Source organism: Hipposideros armiger, unplaced genomic scaffold (assembly GCF_001890085.2).
Source record: "Hipposideros armiger isolate ML-2016 unplaced genomic scaffold, ASM189008v1 scaffold_198, whole genome shotgun sequence".
In the NCBI taxonomy this organism is placed as follows: domain Eukaryota; kingdom Metazoa; phylum Chordata; class Mammalia; order Chiroptera; family Hipposideridae; genus Hipposideros; species Hipposideros armiger.
In genome coordinates this window covers 1,457,195-1,474,122 of record NW_017731548.1, presented here as the reverse complement: position 1 = coordinate 1,474,122, position 16,928 = coordinate 1,457,195, and the positions used below count along the sequence as shown (strand labels likewise).

The 16,928-nt window shown below is 40.7% G+C and overlaps 1 protein-coding gene across 7 annotated transcripts in view; it reads right to left on the bottom strand.

Annotated features, from left to right (window-relative positions):
• The window catches only part of DCLK1 (doublecortin like kinase 1), a 329,829-nt gene that overhangs the window by 77,699 nt on the left and 235,202 nt on the right, over positions 1–16,928 (bottom strand). For 5 of the 7 annotated variants that reach the window (XM_019653181.1, XM_019653178.1, XM_019653176.1 and 2 more), the window contains exons 5-6: positions 14,837–14,953; positions 1,453–1,547 (exon numbers count right to left, since the gene is read on the bottom strand). In XM_019653181.1, the coding sequence (XP_019508726.1) occupies positions 1,453–1,547; positions 14,837–14,953 (212 nt within the window). Of the gene's footprint in view, positions 1–1,452; positions 1,548–2,480; positions 2,845–14,836; positions 14,954–16,928 lie in introns of those variants that run through there. The other 2 variants (XM_019653180.1, XM_019653179.1) reach the window with 1 other exon arrangement.

Genomic DNA, 16,928 nt, shown 5'->3' with positions numbered 1-16,928 from the left:
AGGATAGGATAGACATTTAGGAGATTAAATTAAATTGGCCAATTCTTCTTCTGGTAATTCACTATGACTCCTATACTTCAAAATGCAAAATTAGACTGCAAGAAGAAAATCATAGTGAAAACACTCAGATGGGACTGAAATGGAATTATTAGACTATCTATCTAGAAAGAGCCTCCTTTTTTCTTTTGTTTTTCCAACTGAGTCCCAGAGAGGATAACAGACTTATCTAAGATAACACTGCCAATTAGTGGAGGAGATGGTGCCAAACCCCAGGCCTCAGCTGATAATCTGAACAGGCCAAACCTGATGCCAAGAGGATCAGTGGAGAAAGACAATACGACCTGATAATTGGTGGGACAGGCTCCAAAGGGACTGGGGACTGACTGAGTCCCCTGCCCCACTTTTTGTCAGTGGTATGTGGACAAAACCTTGGCAGGAAGCTTGAACAGAGAAGCTTCCAACTTGGTTATAGTTTAAATTTATGGAATTTAGAAGTCTCATCTTAAAAGACATAATAAAAGAAACCAAATTCAAGCATCTAGTCTTTGAGTTCAAAAGCTTCCAAGGAGCCCTTGCTATTAAAATATTCAGTGAGCACCGTGATAAAACCTGCTAAGTGCATGTCTTCCTCCCCACCTCTCTTGTGAAATCAGGACAATGAAAGGCCTTCCGTTTCCTCCACTGCACCTTCCCTTCCTCCCCTTCCCACTCCTTTCAGTCTTGCCTTGGTATTACTGGAAATGACAAACAGTACAGGTTGTAAAGGGATTAAAAACTGCTCTTCCACTGTGAAAGAAGAGCTAATCCTCACTCCCTCTCTTAGCATGAGAAGCTAACAGTTTCCGGTAACTTTTGACTTTGGTCTCCAAGCTCACTCAACTTCTCCATTACTACCCAAGAAGCTAAAAAAAAATAAGTGGTGATGGAAAACAAGGTGCTCAGTGTGAGTTTCATTCACAAAAGCACGTCATACGTACACATCCCCTGCTCCATGGACTCTCTCTAAGCCACTCTGGACCACCATTCTATGCCATAAAGCAACTCCTCACTTTGCCTACCCCTCCAAAAAGGACACTTATCCTTCTCCTTCCTTAAGGAAGGCTGATAGTCAATGATGCTTCCTCGTTACAACTAATCAGTGCCAGTAAAGTCTCTGTGATTCAGGACAAAAAGAGCGGGGTGCTTATAAATGAAGCAGCAAATGTTTATTCTTCTCCGAGTTAAGATTTAGACAAGTTTACAGAGAAAGGAAAAGCCCTGCGTTCTAGCTAAGAGAAACCATGCCATAATAAGTGACCTGCCACTGGTCACCATATGCCCTTACCCGGTTATTCCTTAGAGACAAGAGTGCTATCAGAGAGCTATTTGCTGGCACAGCAAACTATTTGCTTGGTGCCATTCTGCACCAAGGCTCAGACAGGTCTTAAGAAAGGAGCTTGCTTATTTCCTTACCCTCTGCTTCCGCAGGCTTCCTGGGCTGGTGGGTGATGGGCTTGGCGACTTGCCTGAGCGTGGAGTAGAGAGCTGACTACCAGGGGTTCCATTAACTAGAAGTACAAAGAATCACAGAGAGGAAAAATGGCATGTTAAGGAAGTTTCATGACAAGTCAACTTCTCAGAGAAATTAACAGTTACAGAGGAACATTTGCTAACATTCCAGACATCTTTTTATCTGTGGTCCTGAGAAAAAGCTTCAGGGGATAACCTTCAGAAGAAATTCAGTTTTATTAATCCTATGTTTAATATAGCAGCAGGTTACACACAAAAGATTTTAAACTGTACTTTTCACAACTTTCCCGATGAATATATTAATGATGTTTTGAACTGTACCAAAAAGGATTTGGGAGATGTGGTTAAGGCCCTGGGACATTTTCCATGGGATCAATCCTTAATTCTTTAGTGTAGCTTCCCATTAACACCCAGTGGGAGTAAATATTAGCACAGTTCACAAGTGATATTCTCAGTGACTTGTTAAACTGAATCACTGTCTTTTTATAGTGGAGAACTGACTTCTCGAAGCTCCTGCATCCACTTCTGCCCTGTCCATCTCCTTAGGCTGAACTCTTAAGGACCTGCCCTCCACAGGACAGAGTAATAGGCACAGACACTCGGGAATTCCTCCCCTCTTGTCTTTACCACAGTTGAAAACTAAAAGCTGCTTTCTAACAGGTTTCAATCACTGCAATCTCACCCGATTATTAGGACTTTTATACAACATGATCATTAAACTGAATCAAAGCCACAGAAATCAAATAAGCAATTCTTTTCTCTGAGTAACAATAAAAAAACACTTAAAGACATGACTTTATAAAGATATATAAGGTTACCATTATTTTACCTGTAAAAATGACAACATTTTTACATGCCTTACATCCACAGTCAGTGAAGGAGAATTAGCCATGAGACACACACACACACATCCTTGAGGGTACATAAGAAACATTTTCCAAAAGGGACAGCAACAATGCAGTTAAACTTACCTTCTATGAGTTCTAACATGGACACAGTCTTAGTGTTTGAACTAACAATGGCAAGAGGCGCAGTCCCTTCTCAGCACTTAGCCCGGCACCGCGGGAACGGAACGGGAGGGACGCGGGTGAATTAGTTAAGGATGGCTAAGGCTGCTCCCAGAGCAGGCTGAATGAGATGCAGGCTTCATCAGCAGATGCCTTTCCTGCGTAAGGCTGACGTCTCCCAAGCAGCAGTGGGAGGTGCGGGTTCTGTCTTAGGCTACATCAAAGGTGTCAATTAAGCCTCATGCCAACAGGAGACACTGCTACCCCCTCCCCGACACCACTAACTCCGGAAGCAGGAGCCCTTTCAGTACTTTGCGCTGAATATAACAAAGTGCCTCTGGGGGCAAGAGACCCAATGACTCATCTGAAAATCAAAATGACAGTAATGCTTCTAAAGCCTGCTAACTATCAGGTACTCAGTACATCTTCACAAAATTCAGTGGTAGGGTAGGATGTTTATTGATTTTTCATACACAGTGTTTGCACAAAACATTATTAGGGCCGATGAAAGTGCGAAGGTCTTTGTTTTGTCATCTCCAAAGACCTTTAAAAAATGTCATATTACCCACATTGCACTAATATGTAATTTTGCCTTTGCAATGTATTTGGTGACTCAAAAAAAAACCCCCCCAAAAATCTCTTTTTTCCCCTTTTTTTGACAGCTTGAAGTAGGAAGCACTGAGAAGGCTTTAATTTGCTTGCATCCAACAGTCCTTTCTGTACTGAACTTGATGCTCAGGCCTCTTAGCCGGGACTTCCCAGTCAGTAGCCTCTACAGAAAGGGCTGTGAAATAGACAAGGACTAAAGAGCTGTGGGCAGAGGCAGAATCTACAGCTAATAAACCCATAAGCATGAGGAATCCCTAGGAATCTCTTGTTCCTAGGGAAACAGGTTTCAAGAATGCAATATCGTCTTTGCCCACTTCTGCTCCACTTTACTTCTTTACGTCACACCTAAAAGCTTCACGGGTTGGGGAGAAATGAGCAAATGGGTAAGCAAACACAGTATTGACATTTTTTAATATTGAGACTACTCTTATCAAGTCAATGGGGGGAAAAAAAGTGAACTTACAGGAAAACAGCCTTAGGAATACCTTGTTTAAAAAAGCAAAACAACACAACAAAAAGTGCATTTAGTAAGTGCCTATTATGTGTGCATCTCAGTTTACTGAAGAATTTATTTTCTTTGGAGCAGTTAATATACTTTATATACAGAGGGTGCCAAAAAATGTATATGCATTTTAAAAAGAAAAAAAAACTATTAAAATTGTAATAATATATACTGATAACAAAAGATGAATGCAAGTCATGTTTGACTTCTGCAATTACAAGAGGTGCTCAAAGGGGTTACCATCAGTGTCCAGACACTTCTGATTATGGCGAACTACTGCTTGAGCAACGTTGACCAAAGTGTCCACTTGTATACCTTTTTTGGCACCCCTGGTACCATACACACACACACACACACACACACACACACACACATATATATGATGTATGTATATATAAACATATATATTTATATATATATATAAAATTTAACTCTGTGAGGCAGGCAGTATCATTTTACAGAGGAGGAGACTGAGGCATAAAGATAGATGATAAGCAACTTGACCAGTAAATACAGGGTAGAGCTGGAGATCTAAGCTAGGCAGTCCAGCACTGCACTCTTCAGCAGCCTTCTAGCCTTCAGGGAAATCAGGTCACCAAATGAGTCATCACAGTCAAGTATTTTGAGAGGGGAAGGAGTGGGTGCTGCTGTCGGAATCCTAACAATCTATGGGGTCAAGTTGGCCTGCACTGTCCAGAAAGGTTAACGGATAATGGAGCCAGAACCTAAGTATTAGTAGGAGCTCCCCAGGAGAGGGAGGGTGAGGAACGATACAGGAGAAGTGTGCCGAGGCAAGAGACCACCTGTTTCGTGTCTGGTCGTGGAGGAGGGAGCAAGTGTGGTACCTTAAGAGACCTAAATCAGTTAGCTCAGCAGATGCCGGGAGTTGGCGGGGAAACAGCCTTATGAATTAGGATGCAGGAGGGGAAGCAGGTGTCGCATAATGTAGGGCTTCGCAATTAATGGTCTCTTCCCACTGGGGCACTCGGACCTGCTCTCTTCATTCAAAGCCACTGGGCTCGGGCTTCTATCTGTGTCTCATCTCTCTGGAAAAATAAAGTTGGGCTGCCAAACAAATCATTTACAATCAAACATGTTCGGAACACAACCAACTGGAGAGCTGGGAAAGGCCTGTATTCTTAGGGTCAGAGTTCTGATCAAACTCTTCCTTTTGGCCACATAAAAAGCATTAGTAATTTCTTAAAATGGCTCTTGACACCCAGAAAACATCCCGCACCTAACTGTTGAATCCCTGTCGGAATACATAATTTTATTTCATAAGTAAGTTTGACACACGTATTGAGTTCAGCTGCTTTTTATCCTGTAATACCAGAAGTCTGTGAATGCCAATAAAAAGGACTTTGTCACTTATTTAACAGAACTTATCAAAATTCGACTAGCAAATGGCCTTCCTTTACATAGGGCTTTATTAAACAATTCTACATCATGAATGGGAAACATTAAACTTCATATGGTTGTTTTCAAATGGTAAAGCAGGCCTAACAATTACTTCAGTCTGAAGTCACATCTGAATTACTAAAGTACTCATCAGATTCACCCCTTTATACCCAGTTCCGGTTTCCTTTGCTCAGGTCTGTCGGGTATATTATCCTTAAATCCTCTTTCCCTTGCTCTGCTTGTTACTTCCTGAATGACAGGTGCTAAACTTTAGGCTGGATTATTCACCAATCCCCTGGGGACCAGTTACATATCTGACCACCAAAGAGCCGTGGGAAAAAAGTCTGTGGAGCTGACTTCTACATCCTTCTTCTACGGTCCTCTCTTTTTTTCAACTCGTCCACCACCTAGTCCCACCAAGGACACAACAGCATGGATTGGTCACAGCACATTACTCCTCAAGATGGATCCTGCCTCACCTTTTCCTTCATTTCAGATAGGTGACCCCACTCTATTTTACTCATTGGCGCCTGTAATCAACCAGTCGGTACACACAGCCATGTACTTACTGTGTGCCTGACTCTGTCCACTGGTCCTGTCACCCAAAGCTTATAATTGAATATGCAAGTTACTAAAACATTCTATAATTTAGAATTACTTGGCTTACTTTCATTAACTCATTGCGCCTTTTAAATGACTAGGCTCATGCATACAGTAGTTTAGCAACCTCTTTGTGAGCTTAAAGTGTTCTTCTCTTTACAGTTGCATCCTTTTAAGTCTCAGACATCAAGTGAAAGTTAAATGTTTAAATGTCTCAAACTGATCCTGAAATTAAAGCAAGACCATCTAATTACAAGGTAAGTAACATTTTGGATGTGAACATCCACCTTGTCCTTTCCCTATCTTCTTTCTGCACTTGAGGTAGCTCATTTATTTAAGAGGAGGGAACATGTTTGCATATATATGGGTGTACGACTGTGTATTCAGGGGGGTGGTGATTCAGGCGTGTTGCCTGAGAGATCTGGCTGCTTGTCTTGGATTTTCCTTCACTCTCTGTTCATGGAGGAGGCTGTAGATACTCTAATTCTTTTTCCCAGCCCTTGTCCATTGCTTGTTACATTATTGAGAGATACAAAAAAGGAAAGAAAAACAGATGGAGTCAACTGAGGCGAAGAGAAAATAGATAACTGTCTACTGGGCAGGCAGAGAATCTTGGGAGATGATGCTTTCTTCTAATTCTGTCTACATAGGGGCTAAGCTCAGAAGTAAGGTGGAACCCTGGTTTTCTCCATTTGTCTACATCCTCATTTTAAACTGAGACAGTGGGTCCAATTCAAAGGGACTATCTACTGAGAATAATAGGAAGTGGGAAGTCAATAGAAACAGTGGGGATGGACAAAAGGACATGTCTCTATGAATTTTTAAAACTAAGTATTTACACAAAAGGTCCTTGAACTGCAGGAAATCTAAGCAACTTGAATAGATCCTAGTATTTCTCAGTTCACACATCTGCTCAACATTTACCCAATAGTTACCATGAACTTGGAAGAATTGCAGAATGCGTAAAGAACTCCTGCTCTCAGAAACCTTATACCCTCGTAGGGTGATACAATATGTCACCTGTACACTGAGAGCCAAATCCATTGTCACAGGATCATAGAGGTGGGAAAGACGCTAAACAGTGCGGTCATCAGGGAAGGTTTCACAGAGGTCATCTGAGTTGAATTGGGAAGGTGCCCTTTTGACAGCTAAAGTGACAGAGGAAGGCTTCTGGGAATAATGGTAAGAGATGGAAAAGCTCCAGGCGTACCTGGTGACAATTTAAATTGGCTTATAGAATAGGGCACAAGTCCAGAGGAAAAGTGGAAGGTATGGCTAGAAAGGAAGATCGTGGCCAAATCAAGGTAGTTCCTCATAGGAGAATAAGGAATTAGATTCTATTGACAGACAGAGAGTAATGGCAGAAAGTCTGACCTTGGTGTGCAGGGCAGAGGTAAGGGGCAGAGGACGGAGGCAGGGGGGAGGCCAGCTAGCAAGCCGTGTCTGTAGCCTGTGAAAATCGGAGTCCTAGAACAGCATGACAGAGGAGAAGCCAGGAAGACTGGTGACAAAGTCCATGTATGTAGCAGGGGAGGGGAAAAGGGGTCAAAGGTGATTTCAGAGTAAAAGGAAAAAGATGTTTAATTCAACAGTAAAACAGGATCATATGGAATCCTTTGATTTAAAATTACGAAAATGTGTCAGCGGGGATTCCAGAATAGGCTGTGGTTATTATGAGTGAGTTAGGTGCTAAGGGCACCTTGGATCAGGGTGGGTGAGGGTCCTGAGAAGGGCCCTGCAGCCCCTTTGGTCCCTGCTGGGTGCTTTGCCCCCACCCTACCAGATAGGGCAGGACTGTCTCCCCTTAGAGCTAAGCCTGGGAGTCAGCCCTGGAGCAGCCCCATAATGACCCCCAGGGACAACATGCCCAGAGGATGCCCCCTGCCCTCTGGCCTTGCTTCAGGTCCCCAGTGGGTCCCTGCTGCCAAATTCTATGGCCTCCTTTCGGTTCTCATGGTACTTGGTTTCTCAACATTGAACATTTCTGGTCTCTTCCTCCATCTCAAAACTTTCTGCCCCTTGTACTCCTGTCACTGCACTCTCGTGGTTCTCCTGCCTCCTCAGATGTGCTCTTAGAATTGCAGATGTCCCCCTGGTCCCATTTTCATCCTAACTTGACAAATCTCTCATTGGGGTTGGGGGAGAGGTAGCTTACCTTTCTATTGTTTAAATCACTACTATATGCCAAGGTCTCTCAAATGTATATTGTGGGCTCGAATCAGACTTAAACACCATTACTTACTCCTAAATATTTCCAAAGCAACGCACACTCCACATGTCTCAAATGGAACACATTCCCTACCTCTCTGCTCAGTTGACAAACCTGATCCTCATCTCTGACCCCTCCTTGTATCTCTGGCCTCATAGCCAGTTAAATTCCTGATTTCATTTCCCTTTTGAAGTCTCCCACACTCCCAACATTGCTGCTTAAATTCTGTCCTGTCACTTTCTTTCCAGGATGACTGCAGTGGCCTCATGGAGTCTTCTTGGCCCTTGGCACCTCATGTGTAGCCATCCTCTCTACCACTGCACCATTTTGTTTCTAAAATTCAAATAAAAATAAAAGCACAGTCTTACTATAAATTTCACAATCTTACCATAAAACCTACAACAAAACCATGTCTTCATGGCCCTGTGCAAATCTGACCACAACCAACTGAGCTATCACCATCTTCTCCAATCCTTTCCTATTCTATCATTCATTTTTATTAAACTGGCATCTGTTTCTTAAATATACTTTCATGCCTTTTTGCCTTGACTCACATTGTGTCCTCAGGTGGCAATGTCCTCCTGGCTCTTCTTATCCTGGCAGGATCCTTCAAGTCCCAATTTATAAGCCCTTTTCTCTTGGAAGCTTTCTCTGACCCAATTAATGAGAGTTAGCCCCTTCTTCCTCTGGGCTGTCATAACACTTACAACACGGTTATAATAAGTGGTACAGAGGTTTGAAAGCAAACATCCCCCAACTTGAGGGCAAGTCTTCATAATTTTTAGGAAATACATGTCTGGAAAACAGTAGATGCTCAGGAAATATTTGTTTAATTAACACGAGACACTAACAGAGGAGGTTTATAAAAGCAGTGGGTGAAGGCTGCTGCCCCCATCCAGACAGTCGGTCAAGACAATGGTTTAAAGTTTTGAAGAATATCCTTGGAGATATTCACCTGCTGAGAGCAAGCAGGGCAAGTTGATGGGCACAGGGAAAGAGAATGGAAGAATGACTGAACTTGATATGGGGCAAAAAAATTCTACAGACACAAGGATGAGTCATCAGCCCTCTTGATTTTCTTGGTTCATTCTGTTTTCAACAATTCCCTTGGAATCCCAAAACAGAAAAAATAATCCTCTAAAGAAAGTATAAGGCTGAAATCTCTACACTAAAGGAAAAGACTGAACTAAAAATTAATAGACAGCAACCTGCCTTCGAAGGTGTTTGATACGAATTTGAAAAGTTGACAAATGGAACTAGTAAGCTGATTAAAATTCTCTTTGCTACCCCAGCTTTGATTCTTGTCTTATCTGCATATGTTGCATTAAATATTTTTATGTAGAAAAGTAAAATTTGGATAGCATAAATAAAAAGACCTAAGGGTTTCCAGTCACATACAAGTAAGTTTTAAGCCTGGAAAGGATGGAATGGTGCTTCAGTCATGGGGGAAGGTAATTAACTAAGGAACCCAGCTTTTCCCTGTGTCAAATATTCACCCTTACATCTCCAGCACCCAGCATTGCTAGTCGTGGTGGGTTCTCAGTGCAGACTGAATGAATGGATGGTTGTTGACAGGAGCGTTTCCACCTTAGACTAAGAGCTTCTGAAGGGCACGGAAATTCATCAGCTCATGCTTGAATTCATGAGTGTAAGGTACCCACTGGGGGCTCAGTTACATTTTCCGTGGCTTCGATAGAGAGAAATTCTAAATAGAGGGTGTCATTCTATGAGAAAAAGTTGGCCATCTATCTAAGTAGAAATAAAACCTCTAAAAAAAACAATCAAACAATCACTCTAACAAACAAAAAAAGAAAACCCAAATTTCTTTTACAGGATCCAAGAAGAGGTCAAAATTTTGAAATCTGTAAGTTTTAAGGAGAACTCAATCAATGAAAATTCAAGATAGATAAATGTGGTTTTATTATACTTTTAATATTAAGAAAACAATATAAAGCAAACTAAACTTTATCCCTTCTTATTGAAATCAAATTAGTGCATACTGTACTCTTATTTTGGAGATATTTTGTTATAAATTGTACAGATAAAGAAATTTATTTTAAAAAATTTCACTTTACACATTTTATGAGACGAACACACATGAGTAAAGATTTGACCCATATTAAACACTCTTTATAATGTTTTTATATTTTCTTGTTTCTTTTAAGAAGCAACTAAAACCATTTTCCCCTTTGTTAGCGATACCACATTCAAGGCCTCGGCATGCAGCTGTCTGGGGGATCATTATTTTCTTGCATGTTATTAAGGCTTCTAATTTCTCTTTTTCTCTAGCTCTGATTGCCTTCTTTGGACTCTCTCTGTTATGGAGACTAATAATAATTCAACAGGTATGTGAATTATGTTATCTATAAATTACTTAGGGGCTTGACCTGTATTCTTCTTGAGAGTGGAGGCTGTTTCTTCCATCTATGCATTTATTGTTAGAGCCTCGCAAATGGCTGACACTGGCAGACCCATGCTTGATATCTCTGAATGTGTAAATGAACTCCTTATGTTAATAAATCACCTCTAACTTCTTTTAGTCCCAACAAGAGGAATGGGTACATGACAAAGAGAAGATTTATAGAAGATTCTCATTCTTGTTCTAACGCTGACTTACACAAAAAGGCTTCCGTCTACCACTGACATACATCATGACGCTGGGCTGGGCCATCTCACCTGTAGGAAAGTTGGTGCCTGGCACTAATATAATACTTAGGCTTCTGTTCCAAAGTGTTATGAGGTTGTAAATTGCAATGTTGCACCAGGCGCTGTATTAGTTATTTCCTGCAGGTCAAAAGTTTAATACGCAGAGGAGAAGACAAAGGTATCAAGGACTGCTAGCCCGCTGGGTCTAGAGCACTGGGGCCCCAGGTGCCAGCCCTGCACTGCTACTGTTAACTTTATGACTCTGGGTCAATCAGTTGCCCAGCCCTGTCTGCTTCCGCATTTCTAAAAAAGCACTATATTATCATATAATAAATAATATCATGTTGCTTGTTGTTGGGAGACCACTGGGAAAATCAAAAAAGATCAAAGAGATAAAAGTCCTGATGTTTCATTTAAATATACTCTAACAACATTATCATGAACAGCAGCACGGCATGAAAACTGAGCAACTGTTAACTTTATACTGTGCTCCAATCTCTGGGTAATGTAGGTAGATGATGCTGGAAGTAGAAATTGGAAAACAGAAGTAGAAATGATTTTAATCTGTAAGTTAATATTTTAGGAGGAAAAACAAAGATTATTTAATGTTAAAAAGTCAGGTTCATGATGGTGATTGGGGTTTGGGACATCAATGTGTAAGAAGTACAAAAGTAAAATTATTCACATTCCTATCTTCATGATTTATTAAAACACTGATCAGGCTATTTTAAGAAAATGATGATGCAATTAAAATCAGGCTAATTTACTTCTTTCTGCTAGTTGTAAGAGCCACACTTGAGTAGAGACAGGAAGGAATCTTAGGCTAGCTCAGGAGAGGAGCCCAAGGCAAGGACTCCCCTGACATCCAGCAGCCACACTTGCAACTGAAAAGAAATGAAAATGCCACTGGACTTCCTAAACCCTGGGCTTCCATCCCAGGGAAAGGGAGTAGCCTTGGGGTCACTGGCATCATCAACGTATTTGTGACTGACTGGGTACCACTGCTCTGGAAACCCTCTCTAAATTAGAATCACCGAGAAGAAGGTGGTAAGATTTGGTGGGAAGTCAGAATCAAGAGACAGTCGTTGCATATTATAAGCTGTTACATAACCAGGAAATGGTTGTATGGCATATCTTCTAGATCAAAATATAAGCAGTTGAAATTTTATATGCATAAAAGACTCACATGAAACAAAACGGGATCATTGCTATTTGATTAACTTTTACCTAGCAGTTAAAGATATGTTGAATGAAGTTAGTTTTTCAAGAACATACTGATTTTAGAATAGATTTGGATTCCACCTTCTTTATGGATATGATACACCTGGGATGCCATACATATCAGAAGTCCAAGTTAGTGCTGGTCAAATCAATGAGCTTTTAACTAGAGTTGAAAAGAGCTTCCGGGAAACAATAGAAAATAGAAATGCTTGTTTGAAGCAATGTACTGATTTTGAGGTAATGTGACCTATCCATTTTAAACTTCCCAAAGCAATAGTTCCAAATGCTGGCAGTAACAAATAGAAATGCATTTAATACATTTGCCTAGCTGCTTTTCTGAATTTTCAAAATTATTTTTGGTGAATGATATAGTCATCTATATTTATAAGATTATAATTAAATATATTATATTTATAAGATTTATATAATCTTAGAGATGCTGCATACTATGTTACCAGTTAATTCTAAAGGGAAATGATTTCCTGTATTTATTTTTTAATAAATTCATTTTTAAATCTTTTTAAGGTTAGATTCATGATTCTTTTTACTTTAATTCAAATTTTAGATTGTTTTTTTGAGTAAAACATGCTCTTCACTATTTACAAGGTTATTTCTGAGTTGCAAAAATTCTCTCTCCATATTTTCCCCATTTCCCTCTATTGAATCTTGGCTGCCATAATCAAACAGACAGAAAATATGGGGACAGTTTTCTTGCATCTGTAGTAGAAACTTTAGCAGCACATAATAACTGCTCCAGGTCTCATGATTTTATTCTCTGCTTGTGCACAATAATCTGACCTATCCCCTACCTTTCTTGACTTATGGGGACAAAAAGAAACTTCCACCCAAACCCAGGAGCATCTAACTGCCTACAGTTTTCAAAACCAAAATATGTTAACAACAATAACAACAAAAATTAATAGCAAGAGTATCAAATAGCAAGTGCTCAAGTCTCTTTAAATATCTATACTATAAAAGCCATAAAAATCTGGCTAATCACTCATTATTAGATGCTACTACCCCCTCCCCATACCTGATATTTTAAAATTCATGGTGTATATACTAAGGGAAAGAGAGGAAAGATTAAGTAAAATTTGTGAATGTCAGAGCTGATTTGGATTGAGGACTAATTCTGTTCTTTAATATTCATGTTTTTTAGTTGAATTGATAACGTTTCCGTTAATGTGGGGCTTCTTTCTCCTTCACATCCTTCTGTGATCACACTAAATAGCCAAGATTTTAGGGGCAAAAGGCTGGAGGGCCCCATGACCTCTTTCTCTCTTACTGCCCCATGGGTGTTCATCCTACAGGCCAGGGAAAATGAGGAATGGTCTTTGACCAAGGCTGAATATCCTCCAAAGAGCTCAGTTTTAACCCGTGGGCAGGTTAATAAACAAACTAAGATCTGCCGGGGAGTTTGACACACAGCAGTTCCAGCATCACTCTCGTTCTGGAGGCCATGTCTCTGTGTATAGATGGTGTGTCTCTTGCAGGGAAAGACTTTCCCCAGTACCAGTTTCCAGGGAGGGATGCTCTTCAGGCAGAAAGTCTCCCCTCTCCCAGGGGATTAATCCCCTGAAGGCTGGCCATGACAAGGACAGAGAAAAGGAAGCTGGCATCTGTCACTCTCGTATGCTCACAGCTCTTCTGATCTACACGTCAAGGTGTCTAGACATCTGCTCTTGGGCTGCAGCCATTACAGATGGACTTTGCCACTCGGAAGAAGCAAAGAGGTAAAAAGGAAGTCATGTCTATCATGCCAGTAAGTGAAGATAAGTAAACCATATCTTTCATACCAGATTACCCAGAGTCAACTGACTTCCTGTATTCATTTCCCTTTTGTTGTCCATCATTCAGTGGTTCTCAAATTTGGGTGAGCCTCAGAATCACCTGGAGGGCATGGAGAAACCCAGATTGCTGGGTCCAAGCTCCAGCGTTTCTGATTCAGGGTGCCCAGAGTAGGGCTCAAGGCTGTGTTTCCAACAAGTGCTCAGGTGATGGTGATACTACTGATCCAGGGAACCACACTTTGGAAACCATTTCCTTAACTGAATGTTTCTTTAACTATGGGCCACAGACTATCTGATCAGATTTGCCTGGAATACTTACTAAACAAAGACAGGTTTATGGTCTTAGAATCTGAGGGGGCATGTTAAGGATGACACATTTTACTGATTTCCCAAGTGACATTCATGCCCTCTAAACATTGGGTCTCACTCTTACCTTTTAGTAGAGTCTCATTTTAGGGTTCATATTTCGGGAGGAGTTCTCAGCCCACCCTTAAACTAGAGGGGTGAACAAGCTGCATCTCAAGTGCCAGCTGTGTTCTGAGACTTACTCCCTGTCTGGTTATGATGTAGACCATGCTCCCCTAAGAGCTTCTCTGTCTTCATGAAATCAGGTGACCGTCACTTGGATGTATGATCATTTAATAATTCCCATTCAACATTTATATCATTTAACAAATAATCCCCTTTAATAGTGAAATAGACCTTATATCCAAGACCAACAAAACAAAACGCAAAACTCCAAAACAAGAACAACCTAAACGACTCATGTCAGTTTTAAGACCAAAGAAGGAAGAGTCAGGGCTGAGATGGTCATCCTGCAGAGTACACATCCTGCTCCAGCACCAGCATGGAACCCACTGAGAGGCAGGATACAGGCTGGGCCCCTGCTGCTATCCCTGCACTGGGCTCTCATTCTCACTGCCTTCAGCTCCACAGCCATGCTGGGAGCCAGTGTTAAACAAAGGTTCAGCAAATACAAACTGGAAACTCTTCATAAGCCAATACCTAATGGAATAAATGCTTCAATTCCTGGAGTTGAAGGACCTTAGCCCGAAAAATTAATTTTTGTGGTAGAAATTATGCAAGTTGGTCATATACTTCTAATTGAGTGCAAATCTGGGTTTCCTGAGTCTTTACTAAGTTAATTTTCCCAAGCTTGATGTTTTTTCTTACAGCCAACATGTTAGACTCTGGAAAAAATCTGTTCCACCATTCCAGCATGTTCTAAAATTATAAACCAGAACTTGCACTATCTTAAACCCTCACACTCTGGGCTTCACACACCCTCTGCTCGTCCTGCGTCAGAAACAAGTCAGTTTCTCCAAAGTCGCCTTTGCTGCTTTACCTGAACTAGTTGACGCTGGGGACTTGCTGCGCCTGGAAGGTCCCGGGCTCTTGGTGGTGCTCCTGCGGGACGATGAAGCTATTTTGGTGTAAGAAGTGGACTTCACCACTCGACATTCTGGGGAAAGAACAACCACACATCATTATAGGGTCATGGCACACACCATTCAAAATGCACAATAAACCTGTAAATAGAAACACATGTACGTCCTCAGTCACTCCTTCTTCCCGCCAGCCCCGTGCTCCTCTATAACAAAGGAACCAAGAAAACAACGTGAGATGGCGTAGTGGGCCTCTTCCCCATCCAAGTAAGCAGTACTCCAAGCCCTCTAGTTTGCCTTCTTTGCAATAATATTTTGGACACATTGGGAGTAATAGGCTGGTAAAGAGGTGGTTTTGCTGGTTTCTCTCCACCCACCCCTTGAGTTATTTGTGTATATATGCATCTCTTCCGGGATACATTGTTCTTTCTTCCAAGAAAAATGTTAGACAAAAGGTCAACCTCATAAACCAAGCTAGGAAGGAAGTGATGGAACATTCCATCCATTATGAAAGATTCCCCCCATCCTGAGTTTATTGTTCTTGGGAATCCTTGCAGCAACAGCTGTGGGTCTTTACCATGTGTGGGAAATGACAGCATTTGCTCAGAAGAGGGAAAATCGTCAAGAGGTGACTTTACCCAGCTACAAGGCCACTGCGGGAGTCTGTGCAACCACACGACGGTGTCTGTAAGATGGGTTTTGGCCACTAAGCTGTATTGACCAATTATGATGTTGTGCAAATCCACACATCTTATTCTTAAGGAACTATTTTTAATAAATAAAAATATTTTTATGCTTGTAGTGATAATCAATGTTCATTATAGATAGGAAAGTATAAATAATATTTAAAAAAAACACCCATCAAGCGATACTTTTTTTTTTGAAGGGTGGTATACAAAATTCTAGAATTTTTTTCTACTCACTCATATATTTATGAGTGATTAGTCTGTACATATCCATCTGTTACCAGCCCTTTTCATACCACAATTTATTAAGAGCATTCTCGCTCTTCCATTTAATGGCTATAGAACATGTTACTGCACGAATGTACGATCATTTGCTTAGCCAAATTCCTACTGTGGACATTTAACTTGTGTTCAATATTTCACTATTATAATTTCTCAATAAAATGAATGTACAGTTATCTGATTATTTCTTTAAGAAAGATTTAGTCCCCGGCCCTTGAAATTTAGTTCCTAATAACTGGAAACCATGGGGCACCATGGTAGATGCTCAAAAATATTTTCAGAACTAAGTGGGATTGGTAGGTCTAAAAGAGAAGTGCTTTTCTAAAGTTTTGACGAATACCCTTCTGACAGGCTGACCCAAACTGTACTTTCATAAGAGTATGAAAGTGGTCATTTGCCTGAGCCCTCACTGAGATTAGGTATTATCTTTTCAAAAACACTTTGCTACTTTCAAAACAAATATCAAACTTCATTGCTTTAAATCTGAATTGGTTTGATTGCCATTTAAGTTGTATATTTTTGCCATATGCTTATTAGCCATTCGTATTCCTTCTTTTGCAACTATTTACTCATGTCTTTTAGCCATTTGGAATTAGTTGGTCTTTTTCTTATTGGTTTGTAAGAATGTATTCTATATTAAAGTTTTATCCCTTTGTCTATCATGTTATAAATATTTATCTTTGTAGACAGTTGCTGAAATATGGCATCCTTTTAAATGTAATGTTCTTTCTAAGTACAACAGTTGAAAATTAAAGTATAATCTATTAACTTTCCATTATGAATTTTTAAACCATTTTATACTTTAGTAACAAAATCACAGTAATTCCAGATTTAATTCTAACGCCTGACTTTAAAATTTTTCTTCCTTGTCTATGCAATTTCTAATTTTCGAAGGTCAAAACATGTTTCTTTCGGGCTGGCTGAGTGGCGCGATGGTTAAGAACTGGCTTGGGACGCCAGAGGACCCCAGTTCGGATCCCACATATGAGGGCCAGTGACGCTGCCCTCTACAGCTAAGATGCTGAACAACAGCTCAACCTGGAGCTGGGCTGCCGTGAGTCGCCGGCGACGGCGTAGGCTGCAG